This window comes from Nicotiana tomentosiformis, chromosome 9, assembly GCF_000390325.3.
Source record: "Nicotiana tomentosiformis chromosome 9, ASM39032v3, whole genome shotgun sequence".
NCBI classification, from domain to species: domain Eukaryota; kingdom Viridiplantae; phylum Streptophyta; class Magnoliopsida; order Solanales; family Solanaceae; genus Nicotiana; species Nicotiana tomentosiformis.
Genome location: NC_090820.1, coordinates 52,394,277 through 52,420,620, shown reverse-complemented (window position 1 = coordinate 52,420,620; position 26,344 = coordinate 52,394,277). Strand labels below are relative to the sequence as shown.

The 26,344-nt window shown below is 41.9% G+C and overlaps 1 protein-coding gene across 1 annotated transcript; it reads right to left on the bottom strand.

Annotated features, from left to right (window-relative positions):
- Positions 1–13,346: 13,346 nt before the first annotated feature.
- On the bottom strand, positions 13,347–14,658 carry LOC138898776 (uncharacterized). Its single transcript, XM_070184873.1, has 2 exons — positions 14,067–14,658; positions 13,347–13,981 (listed from the first exon to the last, which is right to left on the bottom strand). Exons 1-2 carry the CDS (start codon positions 14,656–14,658, stop codon positions 13,347–13,349), a joined length of 1,227 nt encoding a protein of 408 aa, XP_070040974.1.
- Positions 14,659–26,344: the final 11,686 nt, after the last annotated feature.

Sequence of the window (26,344 nt, the reverse complement as noted above, 5' to 3'; positions counted from 1 at the left end):
GGGCATCAAAAGCATTGCCCATTGAAATCCCAGTATCATTGACCTTTTCAGTCACATTTTCCACCTATTTCCCAGTTGCATTGTTATGTATCCCCTTTTATTTATTTGATATTTACTCTGACGTCTTTGCATATATTCTTATTTTGCAGGATTTTGAATTGTCTTTCCCACAACTTTACTACTGGACAATACCTTAGTTAAGACTACAAATGTTCCCACAACATCCTTCTCCTTTCCTTTATTAATTATTGGTTGATCTACCTGCATGAGCTCAGGATGAATGATCTAGCATTCATTCTCCTTGTGACCTTGTTTCATATAAGTTCTACAATATTTGGACATGTAATCATACTTGATTTTAATCCATTTTGATTCTTATGACCCAATTTCATCTTCCTCTTATATGATCATAATTCTTTGAGGGAAATTAGATAACAAATTCACCTTTACTTTAACCTTAGCACAAATAGGCCTTGTACCATTCTATGTAGCCATATCAGCATGCAAAGGTCTACCCATTACATTAGCTAATTAAAAAATAAACTCCTTGCCAAAGAAGTTAGGAGGAAAATCCAGAAAAGAATTCCAAACAATGGCAATAGGAGTCTCCTCTTCAGACTTCCACCATGGACTCCACTTAATGCATCTCATCTTCCACATATCTCCTTGAGCTTTCAAGTAGAATGCAAGCTTTGATAGTAAGTGAATATATTCCTCCATGAATGAGAGTTTGATGAGTACGTGTGTATCCTCTATCAATCCAATCGAACATGGGCCTTTTAACTTACATTGAATTAGAATACCCAATTCTCGAATAACATGTTTCTCATATGAAAACTTCCCAAGAACTGCAAGTTGTAATCCTTGTTGGGTAATAGATTGTCTAACTTTTATTTTTCCATCGAACAAGAGGTTCTCCATGAAGATACTTCATAGGTTTTAGGTTTACGTGGGGCAATAGTTGCAGGAAAGCATTTAATGCATTGGGTTGTAGTAATTTTGTGTAGTTTTGGATTGAATTAGGGTTTATAGATGTTGTAGGGGGCTGTATAGATGGTGAGAATGACTGTATGAAAATTGCCTTCTTGTCGACTCAAAATCGCTTATCACCATAGCTCTCGAGCGTGGGTTTGGGGTAGGGTTTGGGCTTAGGGTATTGGTGTTGATTGAAGTAGCAAATTCAGGCATTTTTCTGTTAAAGGAGAGGCATTATCCAACTGTATCTACTGTATCCCAGTATCTTGTTTGTATTCTACTTTTATCCTTAGTGTACAATGTATAATCATAGCATACTCAGTGCATATTTAGTGAGTATACACTAAATATATAATAAATATATATATTTAATATTTTAATATACAATGATGGTGGAAGCAACACAGTGTACAATTAGAGTATATAGTGAGTATAGATTGTATAGTTGCTACATACTGTATAATATGAGTTTTCTTTTTGCGTATTTTTGGGGTTTTAATGGTGGCTGGCTAAATGTCTATTGATGGGTCTTTGTAGATTGTAGTGTTTCATTGATTGTTAAAGATTGATTGAATTTATGTGAAGGAAGAAGATGTAACGCTCATCCATGGCGGTAAGAATATGTGTATGAAAGTTGGAGGAGGTTGTTGGTTTTCTAGTGATGAAGAGTTATTAGGTGGGACAAGGTGGTGGGCTACAGTGGAAAGGAGGTTGAGAATAATAAAGGGTAGAGGAGAGTTGGAACTTTAGTCAATGAGAGGTTGGAAGAAGAGGAACAAGTGTGGCGGCTAGGAACTAGGAAGGGAGATAGAGTCTGGAACCAAAGTATGGTTCATTTGACTCAAGAGATATAAATAGGTTAAAAATAAATGGGAATCATTTTATATATAGCATGGTTATTCACCGCGCTATATTTGAAAACGTCACAGTCTTAGCGTGATAATCTAGAACCGCATGACATGGAGACAACCAAACCATACCCAATATCACATCAAAATCGACCATACTGAGCAGCAAAATATCCACTCTGGTCTTTAGACCCCCAATAGTCACCACATATAACCGATATACACGGTCCACAATAATAGTATCACCCACAGGAGTAGATATATAAACAGATGAAACTAAAGACTCACGGGGCATATCCAGAAAATGAGCGAAATACAAGGAAACATATGAATAAGTGGAACTAGGGTCAAATATTACAGAGGCATCTCTGTGGTAAACTGAGACAATACCTGTAATCACAGCATCTAAACCAATGGCATCTGGTCTGGCAGGGAGGGCATAGAAAAGGGCTTGGCCACCCCCTGATCTGCCTCCCCCTCTCGGGTGACCCCTAGCTGACTGGGCTCCACCCCGGGCTGGCTGAGCGGGTGGTGGAGGGGCTGGTGCTGATGACATAGACTGGCTCATCTATGGAGTTGGACCTCCCACTATACGGGGACACTCTATCCTCGTGTGACCAAACTTCAGGTACTGAAGGGAACCCCGAGCACCGGGATAAGTAGCAGAAGGACCTGGCATAGACGAACCCTGACCCGATGGAGCACGAGACGAACTCTACGTTGGGAGGGCACCGAGAGATGAATGGCCCTGCTGATAATTGTGAGAACCATGGCCAGATGATGTACCATGGTGACCTGGACGAGCCGTTTGAGCATGTCTGAAAGGACGGCTTCTACCGTGTTTGAACTGACCCCTAAAAGGAGCACCGCTAAATACTCCCTGTCCACGAGGCCTCTTGGCCTCCCTCTCAACCCTCTCCTAACTGGGAACCATATCAATCTGACGAGCAATGTCGACAACCTTATCAAAAGTAGCACCAAACACTTTCTCTGGTCATAAGCAATCGCAGCTGATAAGTGATGCCATTTATAAACCTCCTGATCCTCTTCCTGTCTGTGGGAACCAACTAGATAGCATAACGGGCCAACTCCGAGAATCACATCTCTTACTGCACCACAAATATATCACCCTGACGAAGCTTCTCAAACTGTCTGTGCAGCTCCTCTCTCGGGACTGAGGCACAAACTTCTCCAAAAAGATAACGGAGAACTGTTTCCAGGTAAGGGGAAATGCGCCGACCGGCCTACGCCTCTCGTAAGCCTCCCACTTATATGCGCTTCCCAGGTAAACTCTTTGTGATCATGAAGCACAAAACTTCAGATGCCTCGAAGACTCCTACGTGTACACGGCCCCAGGCAAGCAATCACGGTGCATGGCATCACAGATAGTAGTATATGCATTCCGCTAAATAGAAGCCTCGAAGACTTCTACGTATCGTCTCGTGAACGCGAAGGTTAACCAACCTAGCCTTCCCAACCTAACTCAAAACTATGTGAATGTGTGGTCCCATATGCGAACACAAAGGCTTAAAGCCTCAACGAACACGACTCCAGTATCGCGAATGCGAAGAAGAACATCCAGCTAACACCCAGAACAATTCGCGATCACAACCCTCTTCACGTTATCGCGAAGAACACTCTCAGCACCAGAAAAATCAAAGAAACCAGAAATCAACAACAAGGGGAATATGGTCTGAAACTACCCCGAAATACACCTAAGTCCCTTGGGACCCCGTCTGAACATACCAACACATACCAAAAAATAACAAGGACCTACTCGAGGCCTTGAATCACACAAAATAAGATCAAAACCATGAATTGCACCTCAATTCAAACTTAATGAACTATTTCAAATTTCTAAATTACAAACTTGTGCCGAACTCGTTTAAATAACTTGGAATGACCCCAAATTTTGCACAGATGTTCCAAATGACATAAAGAACCTATTCCAACTACCAAAACAACAACTCAAACCTGATATCATCGAAGTCAACTTCTGGTCAAACCTATGAACTTTCAAAACCTTCAAATTGCCAATTGTTGTCAAATAAAACCAAAACCTTCTAGAAATCCAAATATGAATCCGAGCATTTTCCTAAGTCCAAAATAACCATAAGAACCTATTGAAACCATCAAAATGTGAATCCAAGACCGTTTACACAAAATTCAAACCTTGGTCAACTCTTCAACTTAAAGCTTCCAAAAATGAAACTTTTCTTCCACATCAATTTCGAACCTCTCGAACATCAAAAGAAACCATACACGCAAGTCGTAATATATCATATGAATCTATTCAAGACCTCAAACCACTGAAAGGAAGGCAACACTCAAAATGACCGATCGGGTAGTTATAGGTGCAACTTGTTCACCAGCTTGCTTCTCTTAATTAACTCCAGCTTTGACAGAGCTATTGTGTGAAATTTTTGCATCATTACTCTCCTCCATAGTCTCCACTTCATCACTCCAACGAACACTAGCATTATCCTTGGTCTTGGACCTTGATCCCTTTTTAGAGTTGTCAAAAGTTTGTGAAGGAATCTCCTAGAACGACTGATTTTAATTCACATTAAGAACTTCTTTAGGTATGCCAAAAGTAATTGATACCCAATCAACAATCTTTTCTTTTTAGGAACCTCCCCAATCCTAGAAGACATAGGATTAGGACTCTTCTCCACTACCGCAATTTGAATCCCTTTTTCCTTAGGATTAGGGCTAGTATTTCCTGGATCCTTCGTTTTATGTTCAGGTGCTTTCTGCACTTCTCCCTTCACCTAGTCCTCATATAACATCAAAGCATTATTATTTTCCCTATCAGCATCTAGGGCATGAAAATCATTGCCCATTGAAATCCCAGTATCATTGACCTTTTCAGTCACATTTTCCACCTCTTTCCCAGTTGCATTATTATGTATCCCCTTTTATCTATTTGATATTTACTCTAACGTCTTTGCATATATTCTTATTTTGCAGGATTTTGAATTGTCTTTCCCACAACTTTACTACTGGACAATACCTTAGTTAAGACTACAAATGTTCCCACAACATCCTTCTCCTTTCCTTTATCAATTATTGGTTGATCTACCTGCATGAGCTCAGGATGAATGATCTAGCATTCATTCTCCTTGTGACCTTGTTTCATATAAGTTCTACAATATTTGGACATGTAATCATACTTGATTTTAATCCATTTTGATTCTTCTGACCCAGTTTCATCTTCCTCTTATATGATCATAATTCTTTGAGGGAAATTAGATAACAAATTCACCTTTACTTTAACCTTAGCACAAATAGGCCTTGTACCATTCTATGTAGCCATATCAGCATGCAAAGGTCTACCCATTACATTAGCTAATTAAAAAATAAACTCCTTGCCAAAGAAGTTAGGAGGAAAATCCAGAAAAGAATTCCAAACAATGGCAATAGGAGTCTCCTCTTCAGACTTCCACCATGGACTCCACTTAATGCATCTCATCTTCCACATATCTCCTTGAGCTTTCAAGTAGAATGCAAGCTTTGATAGTAAGTGAATATATTCCTCCATGAATGAGAGTTTGATGAGTACGTGTGTATCCTCTATCAATCCAATCAAACAGGGGCCTTTTAACTTACATTGAATTAGAATACCCAATTCTCGAATAACATGTTTCTCATATGAAAACTTCCCATGAACTGCAAGTTGTAATCCTTGTTGGGTAATAGATTGTCTAACTTTTATTTTTTCCATCGAACAAGAGGTTCTCCATGAAGATACTTCATAGGTTTTAGGTTTACGTGGGGCAATAGTTGCAGGAAAGCATTTAATGCATTGGGTTGTAGTAATTTTGTGTAGTTTTGGATTGAATTAGGGTTTATAGATGTTGTAGGGGGCTGTATAGATGGTGAGAATGACTGTATGAAAATTGCCTTCTTGTCGACTCAAAATCGCTTATCACCATAGCTCTCAAGCGTGGGTTTGGGGTAGGGTTTGGGCTTAGGGTATTGGTGTTGATTGAAGTAGCAAATTCAGGCATTTTTCTGTTAAAGGAGAGGCATTATCCAACTGTATCTACTGTATCCCAGTATCTTGTTTGTATTCTACTTTTATCCTTAGTGTACAATGTATAATCATAGCATACTCAGTGCATATTTAGTGAGTATACACTAAATATATAATAAATATATATATTTAATATTTTAATATACAATGATGGTGGAAGCAACACAGTGTACAATTAGAGTATATAGTGAGTATAGATTGTATAGTTGCTACATACTGTATAATATGAGTTTTCTTTTTGCGTATTTTTGGGGTTTTAATGGTGGCTGGCTAAATGTCTATTGATGGGTCTTTGTAGATTGTAGTGTTTCATTGATTGTTAAAGATTGATTGAATTTATGTGAAGGAATAAGATGTAACGCTCATCCATGGCGGTAAGAATATGTGTATGAAAGTTGGAGGAGGTTGTTGGTTTTCTAGTGATGAAGAGTTATTAGGTGGGACAAGGTGGTGGGCTACAGTGGAAAGGAGGTTGAGAATAATAAAGGGTAGAGGAGAGTTGTAACTTTAGTGAACGAGAGGTCGGAAGAAGAGGAACAAGTGTGGCGGCTAGGAACTAGGAAGGGAGATAGAGTCTGGAACCAAAGTATGGTTCATTTGACTCAAGAGATATAAATAGGTTAAAAATAGATGGGAATCATTTTATATATAGCGTGGTTATTCACCGCGCTATATTTGAACTTAAAATGGGCCGGAGGTATAGCGCGCATATATAAGGCGCTATAGTATAGCGCCTTATATATGCGCTTTATATCTATATAAAAAAATGTGTCATCTCCTTCCCCCACCAGACGTGAACCAGCAGCCCCCATTTTAATTCCCAGCGGTACCCCTCCATTTTTAACGCAAACAAACTCCATTGGAGCCCACCGATCCCACAAAAAATATAGATTCTCGGTATTGTAGCAAGCTAACATCGGATCTAAGGCGTTATCGCGTAATGGATTGCTCGTTTCGGTCCCCAAATCGTCAAATCTTCACCTTTCAAAAAATTTAAAATCGAGATATTCCGACTTATTTTTTGTTAAAACTCATGTATAAAAAATGACTATTAGTTATTTTTTACTGTGATATATATTCTTTCGTGATTGTTAATTAATTTGTTATTTTTTTATCCGTATTAGATTATTATTGTGCTAAAACAATTAGTAAAGTAGAGAAATTTTTATTCTATGAATAATTAATGTTATTAGTTGTTATAAAAAATATTTATTAGTTATTGTTTACTGTGGTATATGTATTTTCATGATTATTTTGTGATTAAATTAATTTGTTTTTTGTTATCCGGATTTGATTATTTATGTGCTAAAAGATTAGTAAAATAGATAAATTATTATTTTATGAATAATTAGTGTTATTTAGTTTCCTTTAGTGTAATGTTGTGCCCATAATTTTAATGTAGTGCTCGTAATTATAATGTAGTGCCCTTTAGCGTAGTACAATGTAGGTCCTTTAGTATAGTATCTTTGTAGTTATTGAAATTATTTATTTAATTATATGTTAACCCCAAAAAATATCTAAAAAAAGATGATAGTTTAAACACAAACTCTCTCAAATTCTAGTCAACAAATGTAAGAAAATAACATAAAAACAACAATATTTTTAAAACTAATTATTTGTATATGAATACTTATTAATTAAATCATGTATTCATATAAAACTTAATTATTTAATTCTATTATACCCAAAAATAGGTGAATAAGACAGAAACATATAAAATAATAAACTAACATATAAAATAATAAACTAACATATAAAATAATAAATTAACATATAAAATTATAATATAGAAAATGTATCAACCTAAGTAAAAATATAGTAAAAATATCGATTAAATATTAATATAAAAGATATTGCAATATACTTAAAGATGTTAAGTAATTAAAAACAAAAATACTTCAATTAATATTTTCAATTTACAAAGATCGTCATGGAGGTTCCCCATGTGCATCCCGGACTTGCATCTCTAGAACGACTATTGATACAGGCCAACCATAGGTCTTCATACATATGGGATGGGTAGTGTTTGTCCCAGACATTCTGCCCCAGAAGTATAGACGATATGTGGGAGTTCATTAGGGACCACCCACTACATCCCTGTATAGTTAGACGCCTTCAGGATACAGGTTTCTACAGGATCATAGAGATCGGTCGGTCACAGCTCCATTGGGCGTTGATCACGGCTATGATAGAGCGGTGGCGACCAGAGACGCACACATTTCATCTACCCATCGGCGAGGCTACCATCACACTTGAGGACGTGGAGGTTCTCTTCAGGCTGCCGGTTGATGGATTACCTGTAGCTTACCCGCATGCTCTTAGAGACTATAGAGGATTGTATTACCTGCATGCTCATCGGTTTCCAGCCAGCGGAGGAGACTACATTGAATGGGGCCAGTCGTTTGCATATGGAGGCGATGGATGCGGAGATTACGGATGATTCACCACCGGAGGTTATCGATCGGCACACGAGATTGTTGCTGCTATTGATGTTTGGTGGTGTACTGTTCCCGAACACTTCGGGAAACCTAGTCAGCTTGATATTTCTACATCATCTTGAGTGGCTAGATAATTTACCCAGTTACAGCTAGGGTGCAGTTGTGCTAGGTTATCTGTATAGGCAGATATGTTGGGCTAGCATGGGCACCCAGAGATAATTTGCCATATTTTTACCATTGCTGCAAGTAAAAACATAGTCAATTCTTTTCATGATTATAACACACATAGTAAAACAATACCTTAAATTTTACATCCACTATCTATATTAGGTTTGGGCTTGGGAACGGTTCCTGCAGTTCCAGCCACCTCTACCACCCATCGCTCCGGATGCACCACCTCCACCGTTTCTCCCCTTAGCTTGGAGGTGGGTTGATAGGCGAGGCTACGGATGCAAGTTCGAGGCTCGACATCAACTCCCCTATTACAGAGATTTGTTGGATTTTCTTGAAGGCACGCAGGTACATGTATACTTAAGTTTACTTGGCCTGTCTTTATATGTGTTGCGTTTACTCACGATTCTTGTGTTTAATTAATAGTTCTTATGGAGGCCATACAGCGACGCGCTCATAGCTGGTTTGCCCAATTATTGCTCCCACGGCCGAGCTATGTGGAGCTCTTCCGTCCGATTGATATGTCTCGATATTGTCGAGCATAATGCCACGGAGCGAGTCCTTCGCCAGTTTGGTCGACCATAGCTTGTACCTATTCCGCCCACTTGGATTAGGACACATTACCAGCAGGATGATCGCTCTAGGGTTGACCAGACATACTTGGCCTGGCTAGAGGCCTAGATTGAGGTTTGGGATCATTGGTATGACCTGATTCCTCCACCCCTTGCACCTGAGGGTATGGATGGTGAGCATGAGTATATGGGTTGGTATCGCAGTGTTACCCGACTTCTCGTCGGGAATCCCGTTCATCGCGTTGGTGGTTGGTACATTCCATACGTCGGGAGGCCTGAGGCACTGGTATGTTACTTGTTACACTTACTTATAACGTTAAATTATCCTTCCATAATTAATATTTTACATATTATGCAGGCTATTGGCTTACATCAGTTCTACCGGTTGGGACTGCAGATGCTGCAGCATACCGGCGAGGGAGCGGCAGCTTTGCACGAGTATGGCCAGCAGGTTATAGATCTGGCTGCCCAGACATTGAGGCATGCCCGAGATGATGAGTGCTTAGGATAAGAGGGGCTGCCTATGTGCCGCCAAAGGAGTACCATCATGGGCCACCAGTGGATCCTGAACGTGGTAGACGTGGCAGACGTGGGCAGAGAGGAAGGGGTGCCCTATGAGGTCGTGGTGGTCGGCGATGATGGGGTCCCCAGCAAGGGGGCATTGAGTCACCCATGGACGATATTAGAGATGATCAGTCGGGTGACCACCCTGAGAAACACGATGCTCATCATGACATGCCATCATTCAGCCTTCAGTTGTCGCCAGGAACTTTGCATGTGACCCTGTCAGCTCCATTATTAATCGTGGTCATAGCCATTACGCGACAGGAGTGGGATCAGTATTTTTCTGATTCTCTAGAGCCATAGACGGTTGTTGATTATCGTCCGACAGGAGAGGTGCATAGTGGGCGATGACTGAGTTATGGCTCATCACCGAGGGATGCTGAGGATCTGGCACATACTTCATCTACTCCAGTGCACCTTGATGTTCTGATAGATCCTTGTGGTGCTACTCATACCCAGATTTGTTTGTATTACTGATATTTCTACTTGTTTTTATCTCATTGATTAGTCAGTAATATCTAAAGCATTTTAATATTTTTTAAAGACATCGGCGTTGCCCGTCACGGAGGCCGCATTGTGCAATACTGAGATGCCAGAGATGGATGATCTTATTCAGGAGCCCGTTGAGACCACGGTATGGCCATTTAAAAAGAATTCCTAATACGTACGTTATTAATTATTATTTCATATAGTAAAATATCTTATTATTCTGTAGGTTACTGCCGGCCCAACGGCCGCTTCTACCGAGTCTGCCAGCGATACCGATGATCATGCTGCAGCGCATCCTCCGATAAAGAGGCGACGTGATGAGGATGATCCTGATAGCGTAGCCGAGCGGGATGGGATGTGCCTCAGGCCAGCCAATGCTTTAAAGCATACAGGTTGTGGGACACATTGACATTTACTATTATTCGTATATATGACATTAAATATATAATAACCACATTATTTATGTTTTACATAATTTGCGCACAAATTTTTATTTCTCGAGATATTTATTAGTTTAACACTTCAACACAACAAAAAATGACAGCTTAACATAAAATTTAAATTCGTTACAAATTAAAGATAATACATGACACGTACAGCATAAAAATAAAATACTACACACAGCGTATCAATGTATTTGTTAAATCACTATCGTCCATTATTTTGTGCTTCAACCACATAAATTTCTCCTCTATCCTATTTTTTTTTTCTTCTTCTGCCTCTTTTAGTTTCTCTTGCAATGCCGCAAGTTGTTCTTGTAGTTTCACGATCTGGAGTTCATATTCACCGGTCATATTCCAAATGTTTAGCAAACATGATTTGTAGTATTCCTGATTAATGGGTTCATCATACCATTCATCAAAACCATATTTCTTTTCGTCCTACCACTGAGAGAATAACACAAGACTATTAATTAACATGTTATATAAAAAGTATTAACAAATATTTCTTCCAAGAATAATAAATTACAACTTTTTTACACATCCAACGTCCGTGCCCCAGATTGCAATTTGACCAACACTGCTTCAAAATCGCACGTTTTCCATAGTAACACCTTGGTACGTAATTGCGTCCAAATATGTCGTAATGGTCAAAAATTGAAAATTAATGGAAAGTCTTTCTATTCGTTTCGTTACCACGCAAATAATAACTGAAATGTGCGAGGCAGCTAAGAGTGATTTTAGGTTACATGGCGTATATTTGTGAGGCGCTATATTTCGCGTGATAATGATTCTTTCGTGTACATGTTGGTCCAGCATTTCAGGTCATCAGCTTTTTCAGTCCGACAGCTTTTTCATGTCAACATGACAATACACATAGCGCATATTGGTAAGGCGCTATGTTTTGCGTGATAATGATTCATTTGGGTACAAGTGGGCCCAGCATTTCATGTCAACAACCTTTTTAGGCCGACAGCTTTTACAGGTCGACATGACAATACACATAGCGCATATTGGCAAGGTGTTATTTTTTGCATGATAATGATTTATTGGGGTATAAGTGGGCCTAACATTTCATGTCAACAAGTTTTTCAGGTTGACAGTTTTTTCAGGTCAACATGACAATACACATAGCGCATATTGGTGAGGCGCCATGTTTCGCATTTATACAGGTCGACATGCAGCTTAGTTCTTCTTAACTTGAACCAAGAGATCAATATTCAAATACCATTTGAAGAACCAGAACAGCATCCAATTCAGAAATGCCACTAACATTTAATAAGTGGTTTACGAAGAAGCAAAAAGGTGAAGGTAGTTCAAAAGATCCAAATGGAACACGTCATAACACAATTGATCCCTACCTTGAAAAAAATATGCTAGGTTGCTATACTGATTTGGTTGATGACAAGTGGTATGGTGTTCTGCGTCCCTTGGAAAATAAGCCTATCAATATACATACTGATCTAAAAGTTGCAGGGCATATTGTTGAGGGCGAAGCGCATTCTACAAATCCTGAAGGTATGCGAGTTTGGGGCGAAAAACTACAATGGGTTCCCCTATACTCAAAACGGTGTGATTATGAAGTACTATGTCACTGGCATGGGCTTGTTGTACCACAAGCACTATCTTCAACCTTCCAAACAAATACACACAAACATGAACCAGAAGTGATTCGGCATTTGATGAAGGAGATTCTAGAGATGGAAAAGGCACTTGTTGTTCATCATGCTATCGATGATCTTAACTACCTATAAGGAACGGAGGATCAGTACTGGGATATATTATAAAATGAAAAATTGCATAAAGACAATGAGTATCATGTTTTCCCAACAGTTGTCGACTAGGAGGGACTACCTAAGTTTTTACCACAGACATTGGACATAGGAGTCCCATATTGTTGTAGAAATCAAACAAGTGGTCTTATTGATGATAGCGATGAAATACGAGAAATGTGTGTCAATTGGGGCCTAGATTACGATGCCCTTGGTACTGAAGGGTGCGTACAAGATGTTGACGAATAAGATGAAGACGGTGACAATGAAATACTGCCAGACAGCGACAATAATGGCGAATGAAAACAAAATTGTATTCCTTGGGCTGTATGTTAAACTGTTGTATTGAATCTTTAATTCTAAATAACAATTAGATTTAACCCCATTGGAAACATAATTTTATTTCATACATTTTACAACCTGAACATTTACATAAATTTAGTACAACAAAATTACTCCAATAAAATACTACGTTTATCCTTGATAATTGGGCACGTTGGATGAACTGCCACCTGGTGCTGAATTACCACCGCTTCCCAAACCATCTGAAGGACATTTACAGCGGTCGTGTCCTGTTTGGGAACATATGCCATAGTTATGCGCATAAACGGTATCACCAACATCTATTTGGTTCCGTATACGCGTTCTTTTTGCATTTGTAGTTGATGCACATCCTTGTTACACACCATTTTAAATGGTTTCGATGGCCAATAATGATCATCACCCACTGGCTGCAACTGTCCACTATAGGTGTTTAAGTATGCAGCAACACTATATTCTTCATCAACATACCTCGTTGTCCCGAAACCTGTATGTTGAAAGCACTCCATGGCATGTGAGCATGGCAAGTGATAGATTGACCATTTTCCAAAGGAGCATAATCTTCTGGCTTCATTGACGGTGTGTGTATTATTCTCACGGTTGTGATGTAGACCAGTGCAAACTTCAAAAATATTTTGCTCGCTGCAATACTGCAAAAATGAATGCCACTGCGCTTGCTTCCTATATTTCTCAAATCGCTTCATTGGTTGTGGCATAAATTCAACACCCATTTTCCATCAATGACGATGCATCTCTAGATCTTTCAACAAACCTCTCTGCCATCTGCTTGAATGACATCCTCACCATGACAGTGACTGGCAATCCACGTGTAGACTTCAATAACCCATTGAAAGACTCTGACACATTTGTAGTCAGAATTCCCCATCTTCTACCACCATCCGCATGCAAAGTCCACTTGTCAAACTCATGTCGCATCAACCAACGATAGGCTTCTAGGTCTTCCTGCCTAATCAATTTTATTTGCCTCCTGAATTTACACTCTTGGTGATCTGTTGCAGCCATCCACATTAAATCATGCAAGTCCTTGTTCGGATAAGCCCTCTGGAAGTTGGCCTTCAAGTGCCTAACACAGTAACGATGGTAGGCATACAGTTCCTGCCATGCACGCAAATTCTGTACAAAACTTAAAATACCGCCATGCCGATCAGATATTAGACAAATACATGAATGCTGTTTGACAACGTGCTCCTTCAAGTGGTTCAAAAATAATGTCCACGTATCTTGGCTTTCATTGGCACAAATATCAAATGCTAGGGGAAATATACTTCTATTAGCATCTACAGCAACTGCGATCAACAACTCAATATCATACTTTCCATAGACATGAGTGTCGTCTATGGCGACAATGCACAAAACCATCAATGGCTGGTTTAAATGCCCAGAACACAAATCTGAATATGTATTCTAGTATTCCCGGACTCTGCTTAAGCTTCCATTCAACAACAGTCCCGGGGTTAAAGTGTTGCAATGAAGCCATGTACCTGGGTAGAGCGGCAAATGACTTATCCCAGTTACCATAAACAATTTCAAACGCACATTTACGCCTGAGAAATGCCTTTCTTTTGGTAATGGTACATCCATATACCTGGTGTACAGATGTTATACACTTTTTGATCTTGTACCTTATGGACGCTTCAATGTGTGGAATCAAGACAAAAGAAATCAAGTCAACATTCAAGTTAAAATGATTACCACTAAATGTATCCATTTCACAATTGTGGGTGCCTTTGTATTTCCCCATAATCCACATATTTGTTTTCAACTTTCTCGCACGCAACATCCAATTACAACCTTGAAACCATTTATGACAAATAACCTTGTATACTTCGGAAGAGGACTCATGAACCTCGATCTCACGACACTCTTTTATATTGTACATTCGTACCGCCCTGTTTAGGCGCGCTTTATCAGCAAAAAGCATGCCCTTTGATAGCACCGTTGCTATAGATTCATCACACATTGCTATCTGAATTTTGTCAAGATCCCTTGTGAGGGCATGGACATCCGGCATACTTGGAAACTGATCAAGGTAGGGGATCACCCTTGAATGAAACGGCACCTAAGACTCGTACACTCTTGGTCTAACGGGAGGTGGAGCATGCTCCCTGTCACGACACAAATACCTAACTAGTCGTGATGGCGCCTATCGTGGAACTAGGCAAGCCGATATTCTCAATATGCTTTCAATATATAACAGAAGTGAGCTAAAGCAATTAGACTAACTGAAGGTTTACATAATAACGGGGTAAAAACTTAAAACACAAGTGCGGAATAATAGCCCGACATCGGGGTGTCACTAAGTCATAGCATCTAATAACCAATCTAGAAATAGAGTCTACTACAGTCTGTGCCAAATGCCAATATAAGAGAGAAAAGATAATAAGAAAGGAGAAACAAGAACTGCGGACGCCGGTAGCTACCTCGTAAGTCTCTGATAATCAGCTCGCGCGCGAACTCAGCGACCACCAGAACCGTACACACTTGGATCTGCACATGAAGTGCAGAATATAGCATGAGTACAATCAACTCAGCAAGTAACAGGATTAAATAAGGAACTGAGAAGCAGTGACAAACTATAATAATACAGATCATTTCAAAAGTTTTCAATAAAGAGTGAACATGCTTTCAAATCTGGTGGTATAAGTCAAATCAGTTCGAGCTCAAGTAAAGGAGATATGAATCTTCCAGAAATTTCACAACAACATCAGATAGCAACTAAGTGCAACAATAAATAAAATCAAGTACAACCTCTCAAGGCAACAGTAACTCAACTCATCTCAACAGCTCATACTCTCGGCTCTCAACATTCAATATACACTCTCAATAGGTACATACGCTCACTAGGAGTGTACAGACTCTGGAGGGGCTTCTTCAGCCCAAGCGCTATATTGTTGCAGCATGCAACCCGATCCTATAATGTATATATAGCCCAAAGACTTGTTGCGGCATGCAACCCGATCCAATAATATATATATATATATATATATTATTGGATCGAAGGCTTGTTACAGCGTGCAATCCGATCCATATACCTCACAGCTCGCAGCTCGGCACTGAGGCCCTATCTCAGTCATTAACCTCTCCAACCCCTTGGGCTCACAGAATATCATAATAATTAGCCCAAACAGAGAATACAGCAAGTATCAACAAGAAATGAGAGAGAACAGAGATATAACACACAAGTAAAACTGTAACTGAGTACAAGACAGCAATTACCAGTCAATTCAACAAGTTTTCGACCGTTACAGGTCCCAACAGTGATATCATATGGCCTAAGCATGGTTTCTAACATGAAAGGCAGACAATTGCTCAAAGACAAGGAAAAATAAGTAATAACAATGGCTATTCGACTTTACAGTCTCACGGGATGGACCAAGTCATAATCCCTCATGGTGCACGCTCACACGCCCATCACCTAGCATGTGCGTCACCTCTAAATATTCACATCATACTAATTCTCGGGGTTTCATATCCTCAAAACCAGATTTAAGACTGTTACTTACCTCAACCGCGCAGAAATCCTACTCTGAAATGCCTTTGCCTCTCGAATCGGCCTCCAAATGCCCCGAATCTAGGCACAAACAGTACGAGATAATCAATATTGGCTAAAAGGATAAATTCCACAAGGAAACTACTAAAATATAGTCTAAAATCCGAAATCGACTCAACCCGGCCCCCTGAGCCCACGTCTCGAAACCCGACGAAAGTCACAAAAACCGAAAGTCCATTCACTCATGAGTCTAACCATACCAAATTTATCAAAAATCTGACCTCAATTACCCCTCCAAAACCCCAAAATTCACTCTCCAATTCCCAAGCCCTAATCTCCCAAATCACACCTCAAACACTCACCAACTAGGTGTAAAATCAGTGGGGAAACACAATTATTGAAGATAAATAGGCACAAGAAATTTACCTCAGTGATTACTCCGAAATCTCTCTCAAAATCCCCAAATTTCGAGCTCAAAAATGATGAAAATGGTGAAAAATCTCGAAGTGTTCTATTTTTAGGTTCGGCCCAGACTTCTCGCACCTGCGGCTCCATTTTTACATCTGCAGGCAAAGCCCCGCTTCTGCGAAAAAATCCCTAAACACTGCCTCCGCTCCTGTGATCAAGTGACTGCATCTGCGCTCTTCGCGGGTGCGGGAACTACATCGCACCTGCGGTCCAAACTCGCACTTGCGCCCCTACATCCGCTTATGCGACCATCGCAGGTGCAGGAATGCCATTGCACCTACGTCCTCTGCCTTGGTCCTCCTTAGCCGCATTTTCGGCTCCTCCTTCGCTTCTGCGGGCTCGCACCTGCGGTTCCCACTCCGCAGGTGCGGTTACACCAGTAGCTTCAGCTTCAGCTGCAAGTTCCTCAACTCCCATCAAGTCGTTAACCATCCAAAATCACCCCGAGGCTTCCCAGACCTCAACCAATCATACCAACAAGTCATATAACCCCATGCTAACTTAGTCGAACCTTCGAACCACTCAAGATAACATCAAAACACCAATTACACCCGAATTCAAGCCTAAAGAACTTCTAAACTTCAAATTCTACAAACGATGCTGAAACGTACCAAACCACGTCTGATTGACCTCAAATTTTACACACATGTCAAAAATGACACCACAAACCTATTCCAACTTTCGGAAATCCAATCAACCTCGATATCAAAATTTCCACTGCCGGCCAAAATCTCCAAAATTCCAACTTTCGCCAATTCACGCCTAATTCTACTACTGACCTCCAAATCATATTTCGGACGCGCTCCTAAGTCCAAAATCACTTAACGGAGCTAACGGAACCATAAAAATTCAAATCCGAGGTCGTTTTCCCATAAGTCGACATCCGGTCGAGTTTTCCAACTTAAGCTTTCAATTAATAGACTAAGTGTCTCAATTCACTCCAAAACCACTACGGACCCAAACCAACCAACCCGGTAAGACATAATACAGTTGTAAAGCACAAAAGAAGAAGAAATGGGGTAAATGGGGATATAAATCTCGAAACGACTGTCCGGGTCGTTACATCCTCCCCCTCTTAAACAAACGTTCATCCTCGAGCGGGTCTAGAAACATACCTGGAGTCTCATATAGGTGTGGATATCTGCTCCGCATCTCCCGTTCGGTCTCCCAAGTGGCCTCCTCCACAGGTTGACCTCTCCATTGCACCTTCACTGAAGTTATATCCTTTGACCTCAACTTCCAAACCTGCCGCTCCAAAACGGCCATCGGCTCCACATCATAAGTCATATCACCATCCAACTGAACCGTGTTGAAATCCAAAATATAGGACAGATCGTCGATATACTTCCGGAGCATAGAAACATAAAATACTGGATGCACACTTGACAAGCTAGGTGGAAAGGCAAGCTTGTAAGCCACTTTCCCGATCCTCTGAAGTATCTCAAAGGGCCCAATGAACCGAGGGCTCAACTTGCCCCTCTTCCCAAACCTCATAACACCCTTCATGGGTAATAACTTCAGTAGAACCTTCTCCCCGGCCATGAAAGATACATCACGGGCCTTCCTGTCAGCATAGCTCTTCTGCCTAGACTGCGCTGTGCGAAGCCGCTCCTGAATCAATTTCACCTTGTCTAATGCATCCTGGACCATGTATATACCCAAGAGCTTAGCCTCGCCCGGCTCAAACTATCCCACCGGAGATCTACACCGCCTTTCATATAAAGCCTCGTACGGAGCCATCAGAATGCTCGACTGATAACTGTTGTTATATGCAAACTCCGCGAGCGGTAGAAACTGGTCCTATGAACCCCCAAAATCAATGACACAAGCGCGTAACATGTCCTTCGATATCTGGATAGTACGCTCGGACTATCCGTCCGTCTGAGAGTGAAAGTCTAATTCTCAACTCAACCTGAGTACCCAACTCTCGATACACGACCCTCCAAAATTGCGATGTAAACTGTGTGCCTCTAACTGAAATGATGAAAACTGGGACACCATGAAGGCGAACAATCTCTCAGATGTAAATCTCAGCCAACCGCTCTAAAGAGTAAGTAGTACCAACTGGAATGAAGTGCACGGACTTGGTCACCCGATCCACAATCACCCAAATAGCATCGAACTTCCTCGAAGTTCGTGGGAGCCCAACTACGAAATCCATGGTGATCCGCTCCCACTTCCACTCTGGGATCTCTAACCTCTGAAGCGAGCCACCCGGTCTCTGATGCTCATACTTAACCTGCTGACAGTTGAGACACAGAGCCATAAACCCAACTATATCCTTCTTCATCTTCCTCTACCAATAGTGATATCTCAAATCCTGGTACATCTTCGCGGCACCCGGATGAATGGAATACCGTGAGTTGTGGGCCTCCTCAAGAATCAACTCCCGAATCCCATACACATTGGGCACACATATCCGGCCCTGCATCCTCAACACGCCATCATCACCAATAGTCACATCTCTAGCATCACATAGCCGAACCTTGTACTGGAGGACGAGCAGATGGGGGTCATCTTACCGACGCTCCCTGATACGATCATAAAGAAAAAACCTAGAGACCACACAAGCCAATACCCGGCTCGACTCCAAAATATCCAATCTGACAAGATGGCTAGCTAAGGCATGAACATCCAATGCCAAGGGTCTCTCTGCTGCTGGAAGATACGCTAAACTCCCCAAACTTTCTGCCCGACGACTCAAGGTATCGGCCACCATATTGGCCTTCTCGGGATGGTACAAAATGGTGATATCATAGTCCTTAAGAAGCTCGAACCACCTCTGTTGACGCAAGTTAACATCCTTCTGTATGAATAGATGCTGCAAACTCCGATGATCAGTGTAAATCTCATAATGGACCCCGTACAAATAGTGCCGCCAAATCTTCAAGGCGTGAACAATAGTTGCTAACTCAAGATCATGGACATGATAGTTCTTCTCATGGGTCTTCAATTGGCGTGAAGCATAAGCAATCACTCTACCCTCCTGCATCAGAACATATCCAATACCTAACCGCGAGGCATCACAATACAGTGTGTAAGAACCAGAAGCTGATGGCAGAACTAGAACTGGGGTTGTGGTCAAAGCAGCCTTGAGCTTCTGAAAGCTCTCCTCACACTCATCTGACCACCTGAATGGAGCACCCTTTAGGGCCAATTTGGTCAAGGGCGATGCAGCATATGAAAAAAACCTCCACAAAACGACGGTAATAGCCCTCCAAACCAAGAAAGCTCCTAATCTCTATGGCTGAGGACAGTCTGGGCCAACTCTGCACCACCTCTATCTTCTTCGGATCCACTGGAATACCCTCATTGGATACCACGTGTCCCAAGAAAACCACTGAACCGAGCCAAAACTCACACTTGGAGAACTTTGCATAAAGCTTCTCCTCCCTCAATCTCTGTAACACAATCCTCATATGTTGGGCATGTTCCTCCTGGCTACGAAAGTACACTAGGATATCATCAATGAATACAATAACAAACGAGTCCAAATAAGGTTGAAACATATTCTTCATCAAATGCATGAACGATGCTGGGGCGTTAGTCAGCCCAAAAGACATCACAATGAACTCATAATGGCTATATCGGGTCCTGAAAGCTGTCTTAAGAATATCCAAATCCCGAATCCTCAGCTGGTGATACCCTGACCTCAAATCAGTCTTGGAGAACACCCTCGCCCCCTGAAGTTGGTTAAATAGATCATTAATACATGGCAAAGGATATTTTTTCATGACTATGACCTTGTTCAATTGCATGTAGTCAATGCACATCCTCATAGAACCATCTTTCTTCTTTACAAATAGAACTGGTGCACCCCAAGGTGACACGCTAGGCCGAATAAACCCCTTATCAAGGAGTTCCTGAAGTTGTCCCTTCAACTTCGCCGGTGCCATACGATACGGTGGAATAGAAATGGGTTGAGTTCCCGGCACCAAATCAATACCGAAGTCAATATCCCTGTCAGGCGGCATGCCCGATAGGTCTTCAGGAAACACATCCGGAAAATCAAGCACCACCGGAACAGAATCAATGACAGGAGTCTCTGCACTAATATCCCTCACAAAATCCAAATAGGATAGACAACCCTTCTCAACCATCCGCTGAGCCTTCAAGTATGAAATCACTCTACTGGGAACATAGTCTATAGAACAGCTCCACTCAACTCTCGACAACCCCGGCATTGCTAACGTCACAGTCTTAGCGTGATAATCTAGAACAGCATGACATGGAGACAACCAAACCATACCCAATATCACATCAAAATCGACCATACTGAGCAGCAAAATATCCACTCTAGTCTTTAGACCCCCAATAGTCACCACACATAACCGATATACGCGGTCCACAATAATAGTATCACCCACAGGAGTAGATATATATAAACAGATGAAACTAAAGACTCACGGGGCATATACAGAAAATGAGCGAAATACAAGGAAACATATGAATAAGTGGAACTAGGGTCAAATATTATAGAGGCATCTCTGTGGCAAACTGAGACAATACCTGTAATCATAGCATCTAAAGCAATGGCATCCGGTCTAGCAGGGAGGGCATAGAAAAGGGCCTGGCCACCCCCTGATCTGCCTCCCCCTCTCAGGCGACCCCTAGCTGACTGGGCTCCACCCCGGGCTGGCTGAGCGGGTGGTGGAGGGGCTGGTGCTGATGACATAGACTGGCTCATCTATGGAGCTGGACCTCCCACTATACGGGGACACTCTATCCTCGTGTGACCAAACTTCAGGTACTGAAGGGAACCTCGAGCACCGGGATAACTAGCAGAAGGACCTGGCATAGACGAACCCTGACCCGATGGAGCACGAGACAAACTATACGCTGGGAGGGCACCGAGAGATGAACGGACCTGCTGATAATTGTGAGAACCATGGCCAGATGATGTACCACGGTGACCTGGACGAGCCGTTTGAGCATGTCTGAAAGGACGGCTTTTACCGTGCTGGAACTGACCCATAAAAGGAGCACTGCTAAATACTCCCTGTCCACGAGGCCTCTTGGCCTCCCTCTCAACCCTCTCCTAACTGGGAACCATATCAATCTGACGAGCAATGTCGACAACCTCATCAAAAGTAGCACCAAACACTTTCTCTGGTCATAAGCAATCGCAGCTGATAAGTGATGCCATTTATAAACCTCCTGATCCTCTTCCTGTCTGTGGGAACCAACTAGATAGCATAACGGGCCAACTTCGAGAATCGCATCTCATACTGCATCACAAACATATCACCCTGACGAAGCTTCTCAAACTGTCTGTGCAGCTCCTCTCTCGGGACTGAGGCACAAACTTCTCCAAAAAGATAACGGAGAACTGTTTCCAGGTAAGGGGCATTGCGCCGACCGGCCTACGCCTCTCGTAAGCCTCCCACCAACTGAATGTATCCCCAGAGAACTGAAAGGTAGTGAACGAGACCACACTGGTCTCCAGAATACCTGTTGTATGGAGTATCCTATGACACCTATCCAATAAACCTTGTGCATCCTCTCCCTCTACACCACTGAAAGATGGAGGTTGGAGTCTCCCAAACCTCTCCAATCTACGCTGATCATCCTCAGGCATAGCAGGAACCACATAGTCCTGAGCAGCTGCAACCAGCTGGCTGGTGGTATTCCCGATGTCTGGAATCCCTGTACCACCTGCTCTGGTGTGCGGGCAGCGGGTGTCTGAGCACATCCCCCAGCCTGAGAAGTGACTGCTGCGTCCGGAATAGAGATCGCCTGAGCAAGACTAGTACACGCAGTCAGAATCTGAGCTAAGGCCTCCTGAAGGCCTGGAATCACAATAGGCACAGGTGGTGCCTCAGCTGGTGCATCAACAACTGGAATTTGGTCCTGATCTAGGGAAACTGGTGGATTTGCAGGTACTGCCCAAGCTGCTGTGTGGGCTGCACCTCTGCCCCTACCGCGGCCTCTACCGCAACCTCGGCCTCTCGTGGCCCTAGATGGTGGTACTGGTGGTTGTCCATCATGCCCGGTAGTACGATTCCTCACCATCTATGAGAGAATGAAACAACAGATGTTTAGTTACTAGAATCTACAGATTCGCACGACAAGAATTCAAGAATGTGGAGTTTCCTAAGAGTTCTGCAGCCTCTCGAAGATAAGTACAGACGTCTCCGTACTGATCCGCAAGACTCTACTAAACCTGCTCATGACTCGTGAGACCTATGTAACCTAGGCTCTGATACCAACTTGTCACGACCCAAATACCTAACCAGTAGTGATAGCGCATATCGTGGAACTAGGCAAGCCGACATTTTCAATATGCTTTCAATATATAACAGAAGTGAGCTAAAGTAATTAGACTAACTGAAGGTTTACATAATAACGGGTTAAAAACCCAAAACACAAGTGCGGAATGATAGCCCGACATCAGGGTGTCACTAAGTCATGAGCATCTAATAACCAATCTAGAAACAGAGTCTACTACAATTTGTGCCAAATGCCAATACAAGAGAGAAAAGATAATAAGGAAGGAGAAACAAGGACTGCGGATGCCGGCAGCTACCTCGTAAGTCTCCGATAATCAGCTTGCACACGAACTCAGTGACCGCTAGAACCGTACACACCTGGATTTGCACATGAAGTGCAGGGTGTAGCATGAGTACAAAAATCTCAGCAAGTAACGGAATTAAATAAGGAATTGAGGAGCAGTGACGAACTATAATAATATAGATCATTTCAAAAGTTTTCAATAAAGAGTGAACATGCTTTCAAATCCGGTGGTATAAGTCAAATCAGTTCGAGCTCAAGTAAAACAGATATGAATCTTTTAGAAATTTCACAACAACATCGGATAGCAACTAAGTGCAACAATAAATAAAAGTAAGTACAGCCTCTCAAGGAAGCAGTCACTCAACTCATCTCAACAGCTCATACTCTCGTCTCTCAGCCCTCAATACACACTCTCAATAGGTACTTGCGCTCACTAGGGGTGTACAGACTCCGGAGGGGATCCTTCAGCCCAAGTGCTATATTGTTGCGGCATGCAGCCCGATCCAATATTGTTGCGGCGTGCAACCCGATCTTATATTGTTACGGCGTGCAATCCAACATTATATTGTTGCGGCGTGCAACCCGATCCAATAATGTATATATATAGCCCGAAGGCTTGTTGCGGCGTGCAACCTGATCCATATACCTCACAGCTCGTAGCTCGCAACTTGGCACTCAGGCCCTATCTCAGTCACTAACCTCTCCAGCCCCTCAGGCTCACAGAATATCATAATAATTAGCCCAAACAGAGAATACAACAAGTATCTACAAGAAATGAGAGGGTACGAAGATATAACACACAAGTAAGACTGTGACTGAGTACAAGACAGTAATTAGCAGTCAATTCAACAAGTATTCAACCACTGCGGGTCCCAACAGTGATATCATATGACCTAAGAATTGTTTCTAACATGAAAGGCAGTCAATTGCTCAAAGACAAAGAAAAACAAGTAATAACAATGGCTATTCGACTTTACAGTCTCATGGGACTGACCAAGTCACAATCCCTCATGGTGCACGCTCACACGCCCGTCACCTAGCATGTGTGTCACCTCTAAATATTCACATCATACCAATTCTCGGGGTTTCATACCCTCAAAACCATATTTAAGACTGTTACTTACCTCAATCGCGTAGAAATCCTACTCTAAAATGCCTTTGCCTCTCGAATTGGTCTCCAAATGCCCCGAATCTAGGCACAAACAATACGAGATAATCAATATTGGCTAAAAGGATCAATTCCACAAGAAAACTACTAAAATATAGTCTAAAATTTGAAATCGGCTCAACCCGGCCCCCCGGGCCCATATCTCGAAACCTGACGAAAGTCACAAAATCCGAAAGCCCATTCACTCACGAGTCTAACCATACCAAATTTATCAAAATTCGACCTCAATTACCCCTCCAAAACCTCATAATTCACTCTCCAATTTTCAAGCCCTAATCTCCCAAATCTCACCTCAAACACTCACCAACTAGGTGTAAAATCAGTGGAAAAATACCATTATTGAAGATAAATAGGCACAAGGAACTTACCTTAGTGATTACTCTGAAATCTCTCTCAAAATCCCCAGAATCCGAGCTCACAAATGATGAAAATGGTGAAAAATCTCTAAGTGTTCTATTTATAGGTTCTGCCCCAGCGTCTCGCACCTGCGGCTCCATTTTCGCATCTCGGAGCCGCATCTGCGAGCAAAGCCCCGCTTCTGCAGAAAAATTCCTAAACACTGCCTCTGTTCCTGCGATCAAGTGACCGCATCTACGCTCTTTGCAGGTGCGGGAACTGCATCGCACCTGCGGTCCAAACTCGCACATGCGCCCCTACATTCGCTTCTGCGACCATCGTAAGTGCGGGAATGTCATTGCACCTGTGTCCTCTGCCCAGGTTCTCCTTAGCCGCATTTGTGGCTCCTCCTTCGCTTCTGCGGGCTCGCACCTGCGGTTCCCACTCTGTAGGTGAAGTTACACCAGTAGCAGCATCTTTAGCTGCAAGTTCCTCAACTCCTATCAAGCCGTTAACCACCCGAAATCACCTCGAGGCCTCCGGGACCTCAACCAATCATACCAACAAGTCATATAACCCCATGCGAACTTAGTCGAACCTTCGAATCACTCAAGACAACATCAAAACACCAATTACATCTGAATTCAAGCCTAAAGAACTTCTAAGCTTTCAAATTCCACAAACGACGCCGAAACCTACCAAACCACGTCCGATTGACCTCAAATTTTACATACAAGTCAAAAATGATACCATGAACCTATTCCAACTTTCGGAAATCCAATCCGACCCCTATATAAAAAATTTCACTGCTAGCCAAAATCGTCAATATTCTAACTTTCACCAATTCAAACCTAATTCTACCAAATCACATTTCAAACGCGTTCCTAAATCCAAAATCACCTAACAGAGCTAACGGAACCATAAAAATTCAAATACGATGTCATTTTCCCACAAGTCGACATCCGGTCGACTTTTCCAACTTAAGCTTCTAATTAAGAGAATAAGTATCACAATTCACTCCAAAACTACTTCGGACCCGAACCAACCAACCCGGTAAGACATAATATAGCTGTAAAGCACAAAAGAAGCAGAAATGGGAGAAACGGGGCTATAACTCTCGAAACGATCGGCCGGGTCATTATACTCCCTCGTCAAATCAGGTTCATTATTCTCGTCCTCGTCATCATCACCCTCATCAGGGAAGGGTGTGTCATCTCCAGACTCATCAGCATTGTTGTCATAATCACTGTCATCTTCCTGACTCTACGCATCTGGCAGATCCCGATTAAATATGTCGTCTTCGGGCAATTGAGTAAGGACAGGACCTTCAAGTTGCTCGTTTTCACTGCACAACCAATTAAATAATGAGTTTTCCAAATTCATCCAAACTTTACATAAAAACTTTATCACTTAACTTACAAATCAAAATGTGTTGATATCCCATGATGCACATTATCCTGTTGCTGATGACTCCCGGATGGACCACCATGATCCAACACACCAAAACTAGGCATGTTCCAACTGTATGTTGGTTCATAACTTGTAAAATTCATATCTGGTTGGTACCCCCTGTAGAATATATGAGTTTTAATACAAATTTAATACATAAAAATAAACTTCGTAACACAAAGGAAAATTAAAGTTTACCACTTGGCTTGTGGATTATGTAAACTTGGGGATAAATTATGTCCTCGCTCCTCATTCGCTCGTGGAGATAAGTTT